This window comes from Lontra canadensis, unplaced genomic scaffold (genome assembly GCF_010015895.1).
Source record: "Lontra canadensis isolate GAN:19392208 unplaced genomic scaffold, GSC_riverotter_1.0 scaffold25, whole genome shotgun sequence".
Lineage (NCBI taxonomy): Eukaryota > Metazoa > Chordata > Mammalia > Carnivora > Mustelidae > Lontra > Lontra canadensis.
In genome coordinates, this window is record NW_022631019.1 from 4,168,110 (window position 1) to 4,184,199 (window position 16,090).

At 50.9% G+C, this 16,090-nt stretch overlaps 1 protein-coding gene across 1 annotated transcript in view; it reads right to left on the bottom strand.

The window, feature by feature from the left end:
* The window catches only part of DNAJC11 (DnaJ heat shock protein family (Hsp40) member C11), a 69,603-nt gene that overhangs the window by 32,071 nt on the left and 21,442 nt on the right, over positions 1 to 16,090 (bottom strand). Inside the window, exons 2-4 of the mRNA XM_032863297.1 lie at positions 15,023 to 15,152; positions 12,928 to 13,001; positions 6,196 to 6,297 (exon numbers count right to left, since the gene is read on the bottom strand). Coding sequence (XP_032719188.1) covers positions 6,196 to 6,297; positions 12,928 to 13,001; positions 15,023 to 15,152 — 306 coding nt within the window. The remainder of the gene's footprint in view (positions 1 to 6,195; positions 6,298 to 12,927; positions 13,002 to 15,022; positions 15,153 to 16,090) is intronic.

A 16,090-nucleotide genomic window follows, 5' to 3' on the forward strand; every position in this document is an offset into this window, starting at 1 on the left:
TTTGTAGTAGGTTGAGTAACTGACTTTCTCAACTATTTATGCGTATTACTTAGACCACAAAAAAACTGAGAAAAATGTTCCCATACCTCAGACTTCAAAACTAGAGTCTCCTTAAAAACGATTAAAACCTTGGGGTGCCTGGGTGGCTCAGTGGGTTAAGTGTCTACCTTTGGCTCAGGTCATGATCACGGGGTCCTGGGATGGAGCCCCGCCTCGGGCTCCCTGGTCAGCAGGGAGTCTGCTTCTCCCTCTGCTGCTCCCCCCACTCATGCTCTCCAATAAATAAATCTTTAAAAGTGATTAAAATCTCAAAAAGGCCTTATGCATATTTAACAATCAGTAGACTTCTTGTGCCTGTAAGTGTCAAAAATTTCCTCCCTGGGAAGAGCCACGTAACCAAATGACACCATCACTCAGAGGCAGGGCCTGGAGTGAGAGACCCCCTGCACCCCAACTCAGAGGTCATCAGAGAACTCCACCCAGCCCGGATGGGAGCACCACCTGCCGGCCGGGAATCCACTCCCACACTGACTCTGTGAACAGCCGGGAAAACTTATTTTTATCTTAATTATATAACTCCCCCCACCCCCCCACCCCCCTGGAAGATGTAGGTCCTTGCTGCTCTGTGTTCAGGATGAGATGGTGGAGAAAAGTGTGGTTTCCTTTAGTCCCCAGCAGCCCGCCTTGTTCCTCGCACCAAGCCAAAATCGTCTTTGAGCTGTTGGTTCTGTTCTCCGCAACTACCACAAATTAAGACCAGTCGCTGCTTCTCCACGAGGAGGGGGAAGCTGTGCCTCTCTGACCTCAGCTCCTACTAATTCCCTCCACCACTGCTGCACATACTCACCTCTTTGCTATTCCTCGAACATACCAGACCCACCTTATCCCTTTGAACTGGCTGCTCCTTCCATCCAGAAGGTTCTTCCCCGATACCCACACGGTAACTCCTCTCCTCTTAGTTTCAGTGTCGCTTGCTCAGCAAGGCCCGAGCACCCCATTTAAAACTGCAGTCCTCCCCCCTTACCTCGCCCTATCTCCCCGCTTTGGCATCATCGCCTCCTAACATAGTACATAATTTACGTGTTGCGTCTGTGGTGTAGTATCTGTCTCTCTCAACTCGAATCCCAGAGGGCAGGGGCTTGTCTGCTGTTCTCTGCCGCATGCCCACATCTGGAGCAGGGCCTGGCTCGGGTACGGGCACCCGGTCTACACCGCCTTGTGAACCCGAGTCACCTTTAGCTTACCCACCCCCAAGCCACCACTGCTCTAAACTGCTGTTGCTATTAGTAAGCCCAGGCAGTGCAGACCACCATTTCTCCCCGGCTCCCCTTCTCTGAGCTAGCCCGGGTCACCTTTCCACTCTAGTTCACTGCGATATTCTAGAACTGTGGTTTTGTCCTCCAGCCTTGGGTCACCGGAGAATATGACAGACACATCTTCACTGACATCATTCATAGAAATTCTGAGCATGCCACGTGACAGCCCTTCTCCCATGACGAGAAGCTTCTCACCAGGCTGGAGATGGTGCATTCATCAACCCTCTTTGAGGGGAATCAGTCGTTCATTCAGTCAGGAATGCTCCGTTCTGAATTATTGTCATGTTTGTATTTTATCTGGCCATAAGGATAACGTGAGAAATTTCTGTCAAACGCATTCTCAGTGACTAACTGAAACTTCCCCCAGGAGGCAAGTGCGTTAAGAGCAACGTACAGCCGCTTTCCAGCTGCTGGGCCCAGGGTGGCTCTTGAGGTCGTGTCCGCAGAGTCGCTGTGGGATCAGAGTCGGAACCTGTGTTGCCTGAGCTCAGCGAGGATCAAACGCAGACTCACCGGAGCTTCCAAGGATGCCCCCACCCCCGTGTCCCCACACCCCCCAAACAGCAGTCTCTCACTTGGACACCTTGATTCGGAGCGGTGACGCTGACAGGATGAGGGAGGACAGCCTCCTGCCTCCCGCAAAGGCTCTGCCTCCTCACTCGGTCCCATCTTCTACGACAACTTCCCAGTCCCTTCCCCTGCGGTGGCTGCCTATTTCTGCAAACGCTAAATTGTTCCCTCCTGCCATCGAACACAACAAACATATGGGTCCAAAGAGCTTTCCTTCGGCACAATTTTCCTGTCAGCAAAGCCGAGTCGGTTTATGACATCAGAGCCATTTCCCCCGAACAGACTGAAGTCATAGCCACGGGCTCATTCGAATGCCTACGACCGTCAGCCGCGGCAGCCGAGACACAGCTTTTTAAAAACCCTTTAAAAATAATTGAGTAATGTAATCCTGCATCTTTATGAAAACGTTTTGGGATTTAAAAATATTTTTACTGTTACATGTCTTCCTTGATACATTATTTAAATTCTTTTCCCGATAAAGCTGAATCCTATTTTTAAGCTATCGCAGGAGCCAGGCCGATAAGCCGGCCTTTCTGAAATCAGAGAGGAGGTCTTGCCAGGGAGCTTACGTGGACCTCTGAACGGCGAAAAGGAAACGGACAGGACGCAGCGAGCCCCTGAACTGTAACGTAATGGGATCAGCAGGCGGCCCGCCTACCCCCGGAGGCCCCCCCAACGGCTCCCCAACGGCTTGTGACTTAGCGCTCTGCTTCGCACAGAATGGGAACAAGGTCCCCAGAAGGCGGCAGTAATGTCCGCTGTCTGACCCCAGAGCGGCCGCCGTGGCAGGGAGGGACGGCTTCCGGGCATTAACAAAGGAAAGAATCAAGGGAACCAACCTCAAGTGAATGCAACACGAACAACCCTATGGTGGGATCCTAAGTCTTTAAAAGGCAAGCTCTGTAGACGGATTGAGCCAACGAGACAGAGATCCGGAGGATGGAGGGAGGGAGGGTGGCCGGGGCAGTGCAGCGACAGTCCAGTCGCACGTGGCGCTCTCGATGGGGACGAGCCTTGCCGTCTGGCCCGGCCGTGAACACCCTCCCAGAGCTGCTCAGTGCCGGGGCCCGGGAGGTCCTCAGATGCCACCAACCTGAGCCTGGGGGTCTCCGCCAGAGGACTTTCCTCTCATGCAGCAAACACAGAAAACAGAGGCGAGGAAACTAAGGACTTTGGGGTCTTCTGACCCTAAGCAGTGGGTTTTGGGGCAAACCTTCCATTGCACACAAGGGGAAACTGAGCTAAGACAGGAGAAGCAGCCTGAGCCAGGGCCCAGGATGGGAGGGAGGACTCTGAATCCCTGTGCAGAGCTCCTGCTTCCAAGTGGAAGGTTCCACTACACCGTCTCTGGCATCTGCTCGTGAGCGTGTCTACACGCGTTCCGCTGCCGGCTCGCACACCGGAGCTGGGCGCTGCGCTCGTCATTTCTGAGCCCCACAGTGCTTTCCCAAGCTCATTCGTACAAGCCAGGACTCACAGCTAGCTGGGCACGCTGAACACCACTGGGCCAAGGCCGCAGCAGAAGGCTGATGGTGTTGTCAGAGGACCATTTTGAAATCCCAGTTGCCAGACCCCATCCAGACCCAACCACCACGGGCCCAGAACTGCCTGGCCAAACCAAGTGTTTCCCATGCAGTGCTGGAGGCAAAATAAAAATGAAACTGAGTTCCAACCTCACTAGTACCTGATAAGTACCACTATGCATTTCTTTAGCAGGCTTGTCTGTCTCTAATAAATTAACTCCTATTTCCTATTTTTAAAATCATTTCCCAGGACGCCTGGGTGGCTCAGTCAGTTAAGCAGTGGCCTTCAGCTCAGGTCATGAGTGTCCTGGGATCGAGTCCTGCACTGGGCTCCCTGCTCAGTGGGGAGCCTGCTTCTCTCTCTGCCTCTGCCTGCTACTCTGCCTGCTTGTTCCCCTACCTCTGACAAATAAATAAATAAAATCTTAAAAAAAAAAAAAAGGTTAAATCATTTCCCAGCTTGTATGACAGGAAAGCCAGACAGCTTCATTCTTTTTTTTTTTTTTTAAGATTTTATGTATTTGAGAGAGAGAGAAAAAGAGAGAGACAGAGACCGACTGAGGGGAGGTGCAGAGAGGGGAGGGAAAGGGACAAGCAGACTCTGCCGTGAGTATGGAGACTGACACAGGGCCCAATCCCACGACCCTGAGATCATGACCTGAGCTGAAAACAAGAGGCCGACAACTCAACCGACTGAGCCACCTAGATGCCCCCAGATGGCTTCATTTTACAGACAAGAAGACGAAGCACAGGTCACATGCTTTGCTCCGGGTCCCGCATCATTGTATGAGTCAGGAATTCCAATCTGTGACTTTTCTCACCTGACCTCTCTGCCTGTTCTTGGTATATACATCCTACTAGAAAATTCCCGCCCAACAAACTCTTTCTGGTAACAACAGAGAGAAATGCCTGTCCAAGATTCAGACGGCAGTGCCAAAAACGGAACCTGCCTGCCAGTCCCTTGGAACAGGTCAGTGCTCAGCCTGATGGTCATCGGCAGTGTCCTTCCTCTGTGGTTTTCTTAACAGAGGAGATCGCACTGTATTCTTAGGATGAGAACGTTCCAAACCCTTCCACTATGAAAAGCAAACCCTCAGAAATGGAATAAAAGACCCAGCTCAAAACCTCTCCCTTGAAATGCTGCATAGCCCACATCTGGCTATCACTCACTATTTCTGGTTAGAAAACGTCTTATTTGGAAGTGGTTTATGCAAGTAACGCAGTATTAGGAATTTTACAATAACTTGCACGCTTGTGTGAAACGGTCACAGCTGTGCTACCTCATTCCACAGAAACATGGCCCGGAGACACATTTCCACAGAATCCCAATAAGCAATCACTGCGCACACCCAGATGGCCAATTTTATTGCAGGACACAGAGGCTCAGGCTACTGTGACGTTCTCTTTCCCCTTCGCTGCTCTGAATGCGGCAGAGCTCCAGCCAGCGCAGCAAAGACACCAGAGCAACAGCGTGCTCCCGCCGGGCTCCCAGCCCATCTCCCCAGCCCTCGCTCCATCTGCCAGCGCCGACCCCTCAAACCAGACCTCCCCACAGTGTGCGGCCCTGACCGCTGGCTCCGCGAAGGTCCCCCATGAGCACGGTTCAGGCGCCCCCGAGATCTTTAGTGCCCTCAACTATGTCACCCGCCCTGAGTCGGTTTGGCCGGTGTTTCAATTCTCCACCAGCCTGTGACCAAAAGCCGCTCGCCACCACTGACGCCATCATCTGTTGCAGGGAGGCTGGGTAGAAAGGAGAGGTGTGGGCATTTATAAATATACTTTGAAATGCAGGCTTCAAATAGACGGCAGTGTTCTGAATATACAGTCCTCTAACTGCTGTGGGAATCTTTAAAAAATCCACTTTCTGGAATATATTTGATCAAAAGTTCGTATTATCACCCCTCCCAGCTGTACACCAGCATCTGTTCTTTTCCTTCAGGAGACGCTCCGGCCGCCTGCCAGGCCACCCTGGTCACGCTGACGGAGGCCGAGCCCCGCTTACCCACGCACTGAATGGGAACGCGGGGCCGCATTTGGTTAGCCACTTGCACATCTGGTACCTCTGACTGACTGACGCGTCCCATTTGCCGCAGGGCTGGGACACGGACTCCGAACGCACTTCCCTAACAAACCAAAGGACAGAGATGCGGTACGTGGGACTGAGAAGTAGCTCCCAGACTCAGGCACGTTGCTAGGTCACAGGACTCAAACTCCCCTGGGGACTTGACCGAGTCAAAGGGGGTCATCTTGTCGCTGCCACAAGAGCCCAGTGACTGGTGTTCACGGCCCTGTTGTCCGGAGAGGATAAAAGCCTAGGCCCCTGCACAAGGCAGTCTGGAAGTGTCCCATGTCCCAAGCGATGCAGGGAACCCAGCTGCCTCAGTGTGGTCAGGTGGCCGCCCTCTCCCTGACAGCAAGTGTCCCCTGACTGTCACCCAGCAAGAGTGCGGGCAGCTCGACTACAGGGAAGGGTCTCGGGGACCCGCCTGTGCTGCTTGCTGTCTGGGATGTCGCCTTGGCTTTGGGGAACCATGGGATTAGTGTTGCCGCCCTGCACACGGCTGAAAACCCTTTTCTCGGTCCTCGGCCACAGCTTTGCTGAAAGCCACCGGGAGCTGCTTTCCATAAAAAGACGCCACCCGGATAAACAAAACTTTGTTCCACCAGTTTTGTACGTTACTACCTTAAAAACAAACCAACCAACCAACCAACCCCAGCAGCACCACGGACTCGGGCTGGCCTCCCGCCTTGCGCGCCCTGCGCCGTCCTCGCGCGGGCCTGCTCACCTTGGGGTTGGTGCGCTGCTGCAGCCTCCGCTCCTCCCGCTCTCTCTGCAGCCGCTCAAACTCTTCCCTGATTTCGGCCGGCGTTCTCCTCCGCTCCACCACCTGCGGCCGCAGTAGGAGGAGACAGTTAAGGACCCAGAAAGCAAGGCAGACAGACGCAAAGAGCTGACATGGTTAACTGGCGAGTCCGTGTGGCCTGGGGTCGTGTTCCTTTCCCCAGGACTTAACAACGCCAGCGACGACCAGTGCGGTTTTCTCCTGCGGACACGGGCCCTGGTGCGGCGAGGCTCACGGTCACACCCACTCAGCTCTGCCCTCATTGTCCCCGCGGCCGTGCTTCTCCTCAGCTCTCCGGAGAGACGGAAGCACGACTTCCCTGGTTTCAGTAGCTGATGCGAGGCTGCGCGAACCTTACAAAGAACACATCACCTTATTTTTAAATTTTCATTTATTTTTTGAGAGACAGGGTGAGAGAGCGAGCTCGCACACAAGTGTTGGGGCAGGGGGTGACAGAGCGAGAGGGAGGGGGAGAATCTTGAGGCTCCACCCCCAGCCTGGGGCCCTGCTCGGGGCTCGATCTCACCACCCTGAGATCATGAGCCAAGCTGAAATCAAGAGTCGGACACTTAACCGACTGGGTCACCCAGGCTCCCCAAGAACACATCACCTAAAGTCTCATGGTCTAAATTTCCCAACGGTCCCAGCACAGACAATAAACCTAAAAGACGGAAGCAAAGGGCAAAGGGGCCCACACAGCCCGACCGTCTCTCCCCAGCGCGCCAGGGCCATCGCTAGAGATGCCTTCTGGGCTTGGACCAAGGGGTCTTCAGCCATCAGGTTGGGCATTTTTTGCAACCTTCCGCACTACAGTACGATAGGACCCTGAGGACGTAGGATGTCGGGTGCACTTCTGCACCCACAGTTCTCATACTGACGGGCAGACCCCCTGAACACTGGGGGCCACACAATGATGTCAGATCGATGAGGAAATACAGCCTCCCACTGCGGCTTTTCTTAGCACGTCATGAAGCAGAGATCTCCAAGAGGCAACGGAAGGCCACTGTGGGCCTAAGGCCCCATATCTGTGAAAGAAGAAACTGCACCATGTGATTTTAGGGTCCAAGATGCCACGGCCTGTGAGAAACACCGAGATCAGGGTGGGACAGCGTCAGGAGCTGGGCGGGGGGAAGCCCCGAGAGCACATTGCCTGTAGCAGTGGGAGAAACATAGAGGAGCCTTGAGAGGCTGCTCACAGAACAGCTAAAAAGGGAGGTGATGTGAGAAGAAGCAATCCTGGAAATCACAAGTTTAAAAAATTGTTTAAAAAAATACACACTTACAGCAAAAAATCAAAATAGTACAGGAGGATATAAAGCAAACAGTGCAACTTGCCTATAGCACCCTCTTTCCCACCATCCCTCCCACAGGCTAACATCGACTTTTTCTGTGTCTTCTAGACATCTCTGTGCTCACATACGCGTGTGTATGTGTATTTTCTGTGTCTTCTAGACATGTCTGTGCACACATACGTGTGTGTATGTGTATTCTAACACATAAATGGGTTATAGTCTAGGTTTTGTGTACCTTGGTTTTATTATTCAGCATTAAAGAAAAAGTAATATAAAAACTGGCTTATCCAAAACAAACAAACAAACAAAAAAACCACTGAGAAATGTGTTTACTACTTCTCTCTGGAAGTAAAGAGAAAAAAATAAAGAAAACGTTTTCTCCTCTCATAACCTGATACAACCAAGAATTACTAAAAGGCGGCAGTAGTTCTCTTAAAGGAAGTTTTAAAATAAAAACATAAAAATCATCCAAGAACAAATAAATCAGTGGCACCAGTGACTGCTCTGTGGCCTCCCAGCACCGTCCTCGGTCGTACTGAACGGATACAGAGGCTCAGCCCGCTGGTTCTCTGCAGTTGAGGCGTGAGCACCCACCCTGCGTCCCTACCCCGGACTGAGCCAGGGGCAGAACCGGGGCAGGGAAGCTCAGGGCTTCAGCTTCTATCGCATCCCTGTCTCCCACCAGCTTCTCCCTTCAGCACAGAGAATAAAAGCCAAAGAGCTTCAGGGAGATAGAAGTTACCAACTACTCCATTTAACCATGAAGATCAAGAAAGATCAGGAAAAAAGGATTTAAAGTATTTTAGAAATTCTTCACGACCTCTGAATCCCAGCCTATGACTGTGGAACCTGCCAGTGGTGACCTAAGTGCTGCACTACCAAGGTCAAGCAGGGTCTGGATGGGAAGCGCCTGCCGCACGGATCCCGGAATAACCTGCCTGTTCTGCCTGGACGAGAAGGTTTCCCACCGAATAATACTCTGTCCAGCGGGACACCGGTGTTGATACTGCAGACAAAGCACAAGTTTGACAAGCCAAGCTTTAACCAGCAACACAGACTCCGTGAATATGCCTCTCTCCTGATATTTTTTAAATACACAGATTTGTAAGATTTCAGGAGTTAAAAGACTGGAAAGCGTCAGGCTCTGCAGAGGCCAGAGCAAAACAAGATTTGTTTTAGAAATTCTAGAGCTGTCTGACCTTTGCTGACTGAACTAATAGCTGTAAATCCCTCTCTCTGCCATACTCTGTGAGAAGCTGAAGAGGCACATATTCCAAACGCGTGAAGTCATTCCATTTCTAGTCAATTTTACACAGGTTTGGCAAACAGCTGGTGCATAATTAGAGCGGACAACAAAGTCAAGACGATTGGCACCTCCAGAGCGGTGACGAGCTGGGTAGCGCAGGGCAGAGTCTCGCTTCCAAGGCTCCCGACACAGTTTGTCCTTTCTGCCCTTTACACGCAGTGCACCACGGCAGAGAAGGGAAGGAGACCGAGTCAGCCACACGTCACTTTCCTCCATCTCAGTTACCCTTAGATAGACGTACCCAGGAACACAGTGCCCAGAACCATATGCCAGCTGGTGAATACCAGACACTTTCCGTTAACAGGGCAGATCACGTGCAGCCCCTGACTCTACACACCTGTCCCGTTCACCTTAACTGTCCATTCACCAATGAGGTCCGTCCCTGCGCTAGCCAGGAAGACGGAGCCGCCTTGTGGAAGAGGGGGTAGGGATCCCTAAAAGCAAGGCAGCGTGGTAGAAGGACAGAAGGCAGGCTCTCCCACCCTGCCTCTAACCTCCTGGCAGCCTCAGGGGTGTGGGGAGGGTCACGTCACTTCTCTAAGCCTCGGATCCCTGCCACAGTGATGGGGATAGACTACAGGATTCCTGAGGGGTTGTCTGGTCTGAAAATCCCGAGTCCAGCTACTTGACTTTGGTTTTGGAACAATTTTAGAAAATTATTCAGAACTTTAGAAAAATTACAAAGACAGTACAGGAAGTTCTCCTACACCCTTCCCCTAGCTTCCCCCGATGTTAACACCTCACACAGCCCCAGGACAGCGGCCAAATCTCAAAGCCAACCCTAGAGCACTCCAAGGAAAGGAACCCGGACATTCTCGATTTCACCAACTCTTCCACTAACATCCCTTGTGTGTTCTGGGATCCGGTTTAGGCTCTGGCCTTGCATTTTGCCATCCCATCTCCTTAGTCTGTGAGAGCTTCTAAGTCTTTGTTTTCATGACCTTGACCATACTGCAGCTCTGCCTAATGCGGGCTGCTGTCGCGTAGCCATTGTAAGATGGACGTCAAGGAGACAGGGAAGAGTGAGATGTGGATATCGGCAGGGCCTGCGGACAAAAACTAGACCGTGGGCAGTGTAAGCCAAAGGACGTTATGGAACATCTCCCAGTGCTACTGAATCACGGGTTCTCCTCTCCACCGGCTCACGGTTACCAGCTTCAATGCCACCAAGCACTCCCAGCTCAAAGGTGAAGCTAGCCACTCAAGCCAAGTTCATTTTCAACATGGGTATTGCACAAACACTACTAACCAACTTGGGTAACTAAAATGGCTGGTTTCACAAGTGGCGATCACTTCTTCCTTCGGAATCCTGCTGGAGAATGACAAAGCCTCTCGAAGGTTAAAAGAAAAAAAAAAGGGCAAAAGCACAGGTGGCTCAACTGGTTAGGCATCTGAGCTGCCTTTAAAAAAATCGTATTTGTCATAAAGAGAGAAAGAGAGCGAGAACACACAAGCGGGGGGAGCAGCAGGCAGAGGGAGAAGGCGGCTCCCCACTCAGCAAGGAGTCCGATGCAGGACTTGATCCCAGGACTCTGGGATCATGACCTGAGCCAAAGGCGATGCTTAACCGACTAAGCCACCCAGATGCCCCTAAGCATCTGACTCTTGATTTCGGCTCAGGTGATGATCTCAGGGCCGTGGAATCAAGTCCCCTGTCGGGCTCTGTGCTGAGTATGCAAACCACTTGGGATTCTTTCCCTCTGCCCCAAACCCCTGCTTACTCTCACTCTCTCTAAAACTAAACAAAACAAAACTTGAAACGGACTAATGGCTGAAAGCAGGGCTTGTATCTTGTGCAGCCTGAACAAGCTCAGGTTTCCTCCCCAGGGCCCGCCAGGTGGGCTCTGACATCTCGGGACTAAAGGCGTCTCAGGTGCTATGGTTTTGACAGTGCCCTCCCTCCTCATCCACTGCCTGTATGGTCAGACTAACAGGTATGTGGCAAGCGGATACTGTCAGCAATTAGAAAAGTTTAAAAGTTGAACAACACCAGCAACAGTGCAAAGGGAACTCAGCTGAAGCCAGAGAATCCGCACGTTAACCAGCAGGGGTGCGACGGTCTCCTTGAAGGAGTCAGGACGCCAGCCACACAGAATGCTCTGGAGTGAGACCGTTCCTGTGTGACATGGACGACGGGCTCCGTTTCTATCCTATGTCAGGCACCCATACCTTTCTTAGTAAATATCGGGGAGTTATCTTCATGGGCTCTTCTTTGAAGGCATTTTTATCTTCAGTGAAAGCTTAGTATCAATGCAAAAAAAGCAAAATGCAAAAAAGCTTAGTTATCAATGAAAAAAAAAAGCCAATTCTGATCGATGAGAACTTAATTTCCTTATAAAGTAGCTTACTAAAATACATGAATAGAAAAGCTTATCCATTCACCATCTGTGACTGCCTACATACTTTTATAATCATTATTGTGTGTGTGGTTTTGCTTTGTTTCTAATGGGGAGATAATTTGGTTTGGCGAGAGGAAACCAGGCAGTATTTTGTCAGGAAGGCGTTACCCCGCCACTCCATTAGATGGGCTGATGGTGCTGGGATTTAACCACCCAGACTCCAAAGGGGGAGCCTCTGGCCTTTCAGGGGCCCTGAATGCACCCATCCAAACCACAACTGACCCACGTGTTCAAAACACAAGGGAGCTTGACCATGTGCACAAAGGATGAGGAGAAAGTCAGTAAAAAGACGGGATTCTATTTTCCTTTCAGGAATGGAAAAATGTGAAGCTATCGGACCTGACACTTTGCTACAAGGAACTAACGTGACGTGAAGCGCTGCTGCCTCCATCAAGCCACACGTCAGAATCCAAACGCCCGCTGGAGCCAGGTGGGACACGCGGACGAAGGGTGGGCCAGTGGTCAGACGACAGGAGGCGGTAAGCCCTGGGATGGTGACAGCACGGCCCGCCCACGGGGGAGGCTCCTCACAGGACAATTCAGATATGCTGCTACCAGATTTTCCGATTTTTCCAAGAGAAGACAGACAACTGGATATTTATGTAAAACCTCCCATTTTTATAAATGTTAGCAACTACAATTTATTGCGTGGGCATCCAAAACCTGGCCACAGGCAGAAGATGGCCCATAAGTGGCCATAAATACGAAGCAGCAGTGGCAAGGGACTAGAACCCGTGTGGCTTCTCTTGCACTCCTGCTCCAAAGGCCTGGAGAAGGCTCCAATACTAGTTAGAAGAGAGGCCTCCAGCTCGAGATTACGTACCGAGAGAACTTCAAGGGTAATTTATGCCCTTGCATATGCCTTGTAATTTATGCGATGAGATAGAAGCCAGGGAAGGCCAATTTAACGCTAACAGCCTCCCACCATTTCTCGGGCATCAGAACCAAGTCTCTTTAATGAAATTAAATTCTAACACCTACATGTTCTTACAGCAACTTAAGAGTTTTCCCGCTAATTCTCATATTCGATTTCCCACTCAAGCCTCGGGCCTTCCTGCTGCAGATGGTAGCGCGGACGTGCACGAGGCTTGGGCGGAGGTGGCGTGAAGGAGCACAGAATTGTGTGACTTTTGTGACTCTTCATACAGCCTGGCTGCCGGGGGGAGCTTATTTCACGAAGGGCCATTTAGCCCGGCCGTTCAAATCTGTGCTGTGCTTCTGTTTCTTTCACATGCACAGCACGTGACCAACAGGAACACGTCCCAGACGGGGTTGCAGGTAAGCTGGGGTGGAGAGAGGGCAGAGAACCGTGCCGCCCGGGGGGCGGGGGAGGGGGGCCGCAGGAAATGCAGGTGAAGGCAGAACTGTGTTCTGCAGAAACGGTCTTCCATCAACCCCACAACTGGCCTGGGCCCTCCCTGGGGTTAGGAATTACTGGCAGCATCTACGCCCTTAGCTTTTCACCCGACAGGTCAGGACACTGAGGACAAGCTGGGTGACTGACCTGCCCAGGTACACAGCGGTACGCAGAGGCACAGCTGAGCCTAGAACTCAGCCTCTGAGACCAAAAGAACAATGAGGATGGGACTCTGGCGCCTCTCGGTATTCTACAACCCACGATCACAGGGTGTGGAGCTGGAGGGCTCTTCCGGGACACAGGATGCGCAGTTTCTCTTACCTCCCATCCTTCCATTTCCAGTCCTCTCTTCCCATATATATCATAGATGGCTCTGGTCTGGGGGTCGCTGAGCACTGCAAATTCAGAATGACACATGCTAAGAGAGCACGGAATTCTCCCGTCGGAGCTGGAGGCAACATCACCTGGTAAGCTCACCTCTTCCTCCTCCCTATCCAGCCCCAACCTTCCATCCCGTGTGTCCTTCCTCCTAACTGCCTCTTAGATCTGATCTAGGATGTGCTCAAAGGTGGACACGAATGAGAAATACTGGATTTTTTGTGTCTCAGCTACTCTTAAATTGTGAGGTTCACCTTATAGGAGGCTGCTTCCGAGTGTCCCTAAAGAACAGTTGTTTCTAACAGAGCTCAGTTTCTGCCGTAGCCCGTAACGTGCCCGGGCTGTTCATTCCAGTCTCTAAAGCCTGTTCAGACAGGCTCTGATTGTAGAAAAAGTTGATTTATTATTTGCTCTATTACAGAGTCTCACTAGCTCCGAAGACAGGTTCTTTACCCAATCTTTCCTTTTTTTATAAATCATTTAAGGACACAAACACCTGACACTATGGTGGGGCCCATGTCACCTAACTCAGTACATCAAAGTCTTTCAGTGAGGGACGAAGCCCTGGAAGGATGTCCGAATGAACACAAGTGTCAGGAAAGCGAACGGTCATTCCTCTTCTCCTCTGCCAGTTTCTGTTCAAGACCTCTGAACCTTCTCTCCCTTGAGACTTCCCATGTATTTTTAGGCCTAATTAAAAAAACGATGTACATGATTCTATCCATATTCAAATCTAATGGGGAAGAAAGAAATGCTGACCGCTGGAAAACGTGGGAGGCAGACTTCTCGAGCTGCTCTCGAGGATTTCACAGGGAATTACTTATTCACGGCTTTGCTTTGCTCTCCCCGTTAGGGTGAACACCGGGGCCGGCTCTTCTGCCGCCGCAGCGCTTCCACCAGCTCCGCCAGAGTTTTCTATTAACTCTTCCCTGAATCTCTAGACCCGCACGAATGGGCTGCGGGTGATCTGGAGAGCCAAAGTATCACGGCCGTGTAGCCCGCTGGATGCGACAGAAGGAGCAGGCTCCTGGTCAGGACGCCGTGGAAGCGGTCTCACCGGAGTTACGGGCGATGAAGACCCGCCACTGAGCCAGACTCACGCCACGTGCCACGGCCCGAGTGTTCCTCCTCAGAAAAATCTAATTTTACAGTAAAACCACTAAGTGAAATACAGCATATGCTCTTACGACTGCAACGAGAAGTCTTTATTCTCTAAAGAAACATGTTACTAATTTTTGGTCTAACCAAGGAGCAAATGACCAAATGGCTCTGGAATAAACAGCCTGTTTTACCTGGTGTGTGTCCTAGGAGTAAATTAATATTTTTTAATCTTTCTTTTTAAAACTGTGGCAAAATATGCATAACAGAGAATCCATTTTAGCCACTTTGAAGTGTACGATCCGGGGCACTGAGGGCAGTTGCGCCGCTGTGTGACCAACACCACCGCGTGACCAACAGCTTCGCCTCCACCTCTGGCAGAAACCGGGGACCTATCAGCGACTTGAACGTTTTACACCCAATGACATTACAGAATTTTCTTTCTCTAGTACCTGAGATGTAAGCAGAAAACCCTGCGTTACGTGACTCTACTCCCTGCTGGCCTTAAGATCGTTCTCCTTCTGTTAGAACCTTTCCTTCACTGAATGCTCCGGAGCCAATAAAATCGGGGCCAAAAAAAATGTTCTCGTACATCTTCTCATAACAAGAGAACAAAGGGGGCTTGTCGGCAGCGATCAGCCTTTTACTACGAGTTCCCTTTACAAGAAAGCCAGCGAGCGACTCATTGCCCCAGTGCTCCCCGCAGCCCAGCCTGTCCGCTGCTCTGCCCGCACTCGCGCTTCCCACTCACTGGACACATATTGATTTCTGAAGCAAAATACTGCTCTTTCAAAGGACCCTGTCAGTAAAAAAGCACTGACCTAACCCTCCTCTCTTATACACGTCTAAGGACTCTCTTTCTGTCCTCTACAAATCAAGTCTCTTAAAAATCGAGCAGCTGCTTCCAGGGCGTCCGCGGGAAGCCAAGCCCTCCGCTGACCTTCATAAGCCTGGTGAACAAGGTTAAACAGTCGTTCTGCTTGTGATTTGAGCTCGGGGTCTCGGTGCTTGTCGGGATGGTAAAGCATACACAGCCTCCGGTACGCGGCTTTCAACTCTTCAGAAGAGGCCTACGGAAAGAAAAATCCAATTAGAGAACAATCAATGCTCCTTAAATATTATCATTATCAGAATCAGCCTTGAAATGGGAGCCTGTCAGCCACTTTCCAACGTGTTTGCTCTCCGCACCCGGGACATAATGAAGTTAAGCTTTATTGCTTCAATAAGGCTTCTTTTTCCCCCAGTTAATAAAGTGATCAATTATGGACATCAATAGCAACTGTGTTTTGCTGGGAAATGCTGCAATCAGATGTGTCTCTAATACTGGTTCACTGTGCTCTGAGCTGAAACAAAAAACGTCAGAGACCCGCTTACTTTTTAACCTAAGTTATTTGAAATAAATCATAACAAAGTACTCCTAACAGAAAATTGGCTCAGAAAGGGAAAAAGCTATACACCACTAGACAGCAATGCCATGCATCTTACGCAGTTTTCCAACAAAAATCAAAGACAAATAAAAAAATCAAAGACAAATAAAACTGTAAAGCCAACACACGCCCCCGGTTCAACTTCTAATTCCAAAAGGCAGCACAGAAAGCAGGCAAAAATCCTTTGCTACCCTACAGCAGAAACCAAAGCCCTCCTTCCCAAATCCAAAAGACGCCCCCCTGCCCCCAAGGCCCCAGTCCTCACAAGTCCTCAGCTGGAGGGAGAACATGCACCATGAGAGGAGGAGATGACACGGAGTAAATAAAATGGACTCCGTGTTTCAGCCACACAGAAGGGAGGGACATGGGGGTGAGGACAAAACCCACATTCTGCTTTGCCTGGCACACAGCCACTGAGAAGTTTGCAGGAACAACCTTCCTCAGAGGCCCTAGCACACTGAGCTACCTATGTGGCTGGCCCCTCAGGCCTGTTTTTTAGGCAGTATTAGATCTGATTTTGTATCAGCCTCAGGGACCATTCTGGTCCATCAGAGGCGATGCTTAACAGGCAGCTCTATCCA